At 33.0% G+C, this 4,177-nt stretch overlaps 1 protein-coding gene across 1 annotated transcript in view; it reads right to left on the reverse strand.

Annotated features, from left to right (window-relative positions):
- Positions 1–1,858: 1,858 nt before the first annotated feature.
- LOC121865944 (tigger transposable element-derived protein 1-like) overlaps positions 1,859–4,177 on the reverse strand; it is a 10,697-nt gene continuing 8,378 nt past the window's right edge. Inside the window, exon 4 of the mRNA XM_042365514.1 lies at positions 1,859–1,928. Coding sequence (XP_042221448.1) covers positions 1,859–1,928 — 70 coding nt within the window. The remainder of the gene's footprint in view (positions 1,929–4,177) is intronic.

Raw genomic sequence — 4,177 nt, forward strand, 5'->3', positions numbered from 1 at the left:
ATATATATATATATATATATATATATATATATATATATATATATATATATATATACAGTTGTACCCCACTTAACGCGGTCAATTGAACCCAGAGGGTCCCGCGTTAAGTGAAAACCGCGTTAAGTGAATAACAGAACATATGGGATTAATTCCAATAGAACCCAGCCCGACCCCCAAACTCCACTTTTTGACGACAAATAACTATGTTGTAGTAAAAATAACATCTTAATTTTATGATGGTACATGCACTCAATTAATACTTAAGAGAAATAGAGAAATACAGTCGCCAAGTTAATGTCCATTCAAATAATGGACTCAACTCCCTCCCCCTCTCACACTACACAGCCGGCTAACAGATGGTCGGTCGGTCCCTCCCTCCCCCCCCCACCCCCCACCAACCGTCCCAAGGAGATGTGTGGGATAACCTCAAACTAAAGTTAGGAAAATATAATTGACATTGCTGGATTCCTTGTAAGACCAGGAATATTTTGAATATAAATGTCATATATTTTTCACAAAAGATAACATACTTACTCAGATTAAACATTTTATCTAAAAATTGTATGTTTAATGCAAAAAATATGTTGTTTATATTCAAAATGATCACCAAATTATAAGAATTCCAGCAATGTAAATTATATTCTGGCTGGATAATTTGTATGAATTTTATGAGCTAAAACAAATATCTACAGTTAATAAAAAAAAATATATATTCTTCAACACTATCTGTCAATCAAAGTACCCCACCTTGCCTCCCCCCTCTTCCAACCGCGCGGTCAGTCCCAACCCTCCCCCACCCCCCACCAATCCTCCATTCAAGAGTTTTTAACATTTAGTAATAAATAATACCTCAGATTAAAGTTAGGATAATATAATTGACATTGCTGGATTCCTTGTAAGACCAGGAATATTTTGAATATAAATGTCATATATTTTGGACAAAAGATAACATATTTACTCAGATTAAACATTTTATCTAAAAATTGTATGTTTAATGCAAAAAATATGTTGTTTATATTCAAAATGATCACCAAATTATAAGAATTCCAGCAATGTAAATTATATTCTGACCGGGTAATTTGTATGAATTTTATGAGCTAAAACAAATATCTTCAGTTAAAAAAAAATAATTCTTCACCGGGTAACAGATGGTCGGTCGGTTGGTCCCTCCCTCCCCCCCACCTCCCACCAACCGTCCCAAGGAGATGTGTGGGATAACCACTAAATTTTAATAAATAATACCTCAAACTAAAGTTAGGATAATATAATTGACATTGCTGGATTCCTTGTAAGACCAGGAATATTTTGAATATAAATGTCATATATTTTGGACAAAAGATAACATACTTACTCAGATTAAACATTTTATCTAAAAATTGTATGTTTAATGCAAAAAATATGTTGTTTATATTTAAAATGATCACCAAATTATAAGAATTCCAGCAATGTAAACTATATTCTGGCTGGGTAATTTGTATGAATTTTATGAGCTAAAACAGGCAGTCAGGCAGGGTGGCGGGTGGGGGGTGGTGCGAATCTAAAAATAGCTCTCGAGCCGGACACTCACCACGTATATGATGAAAAATGCCACGTTAAGTGAAAGTTCAGCTTTGGCAAGGCACTGCGTATATGCGAAAACGCGTTAAGTGAAAGCGCGTTAAGCGGGGTAATACTGTATATATATATATATATTATATATATATATATTATATATATATATATATATACTCTACTCTTACTATATATATATATATATATACAGTGACCTTATAAGTTTATGACACACTCGATTTAACGTAATTTAGATTAACGAACTGCCTTCCGCAAGGATCTTCGAATTAGGTTAGCGAAAAAATTATTAACGAACTTCTTCTGCGAACCATTCAACATGTTTTTGAGCATGACGAGGCGACAGCTTTAGTATCAGTCTGCCAATACATTAATCGGTTCTAGGGCTTAAATTCCTTACTATTTTTGTAAATATCAAGAAGTTTATACTATTCAATAATTTTAAAAGTTTAATATTCAATTTTTTAGTCATTTTAACAATTATTGAACAAAATTGAAGGTAAAGTGACTAGTTTAATGCGCGGCATCCAGCCTCTTAACACAGCAAACAGGCGTCAGTCTCTCTCTGTTTTCACTGGAGGAAACATCTTGCTTGAGACTCTCTTCAACTAAATGCTTTTTTTCTGTGTTTCCAAGCAAATTATTGGTCATTTTGAAATATATTTTATATATTGACAATATATAATGCAGTTCAGCGTTGATTTAAAGAAAATAATCTTGAATTAAACCAGAGCTAAATTTTTATGGGTGAAATGGCACCGTAGACGACTTCTCTTCCACTAATACCTTCTCCTCTTCCTTCCCTCCACCCCATTCTAAATCCCATCATCATCATCATCATCCAGGAGCCTTCTACATACACACCTCAAAATGAAATGTGAACTTTTTAATTTTTGTTGAATTTAGGAAATTTTCGGTGAGCTGGAACCAATTACCCAAAAACCCATTGCAACAATGGTTTGGGTTAACAGACATTTCGGTTAACGAACAACCTTCTGGAGCAGTTGAGTTAGATTAACGAGGGCACAACAACACCTGTATATATATATATATATATAACATAATATATATATATATATATATATATATATATATATATATATATATATATATATATATATATATATATATATATATATATATATATATATTTATTTGAAGTTGAGGATTTAGAATATAGTTATACGTCTACCCAGATCCCAACAGGTAACAAAAAAAAAAAACAAAGACAATCGGACTATAAAAGGGTAGACAAAGGATGCGAGTTTTCGTTGTGTATAATAGAGTACCATAAATTCCTTAACAAAATATTCAGCTTATAAATTACCCTTAACCAAACTTAACCTAAACATTTACAGTATATACATATTAATACAACATAAACCATTTTGAAGCAAGTGGACGTGGGGGAGGCAATACAAGATACAAGTACTTAAGTGAGGAGCTGAGATGGCTGACGAGTAAGGCTGAGTATTGTAGAAGACGGTAGGTAGTCACTGTCCGTAGGTTTAGAGCCAAGTGCTCTCTCCTCGAATTGGAGCTCACAAAGAAGACTTGGAGGAAGTGACGCAACAACCAGGATATGGAGAAGGGAAACCCCGGAGTGTTAACTAAGAAGAGTCATACTCGTGTCTCGTCCCTAGATGGTGTTGCTCGTGGTGCTGGGTAGGTAGATCAGGACAATAGATGGCGTGGTTCGTAGTGCTGGGTGGAGGGGTTCGTAACAATATATATATATATATATATATATATATATATATATATATATATATATATATATATATATATATATATATATATATATATATATATATATATATTATTTATATATATATATTTTATATAATATATATATATATATATATATATATATATATATATATATATATATATATATATATATATATATATATATATATATATATATATATATATATATATACAGTGGTATGCTATAACGAACGAATTGGTTCCAGAACCTTGTTCGTTATAGCATCTGTTCGTATAGGATTAACTTCGTGTAATTCCATCTTCAGGGGTGAGTGCAGGACTGAGAGAAATTAATGCAAATCAAGATTGTATATATACAGAGGAGAGGTGAGACCAGGTCCTGTGGTCAGGTGTTAAGTAATACCTACTAATCTTTAAATAGCACTAGCAATTGGTGGTCAGGTCAGATGGTCAAGTAACCGGCCTTCTCACCTGATCACCGTCTTCTTGATACAAAATTGTCCCACAGCTTATGCATGCGTTACTCAAATTCATGTTTAAATGTAGGGGTATGTTTAATAAGACTAGATTCTGTAGTGTTCCTGCACAATCAATTGACTTACATGGTAATATTGAGGGCATTGTCCCCAGTCAATGCAATAGCATTATCCTCAAATGAATTCGACAGAGCATTGGATTCCTAACCTGTCCCTAACACTGTATTTGTATTGTTTTAATTCTCAGATTTCTCAAGATCTTACCTGTCTGGCCCTAAATAAAAACATATTACATTCACTTGAGAACTTCTCGTCTAACAATTGTACCTTGTTGAGAGACAACCGATTAACTTATTGTTTATGATGCATGAGTTTTAAATGCCATTGACGTTCAGGTTTTT

This window comes from Homarus americanus, unplaced genomic scaffold (genome assembly GCF_018991925.1).
Source record: "Homarus americanus isolate GMGI-L3 unplaced genomic scaffold, GMGI_Hamer_2.0 scaffold32583, whole genome shotgun sequence".
NCBI lineage: Eukaryota > Metazoa > Arthropoda > Malacostraca > Decapoda > Nephropidae > Homarus > Homarus americanus.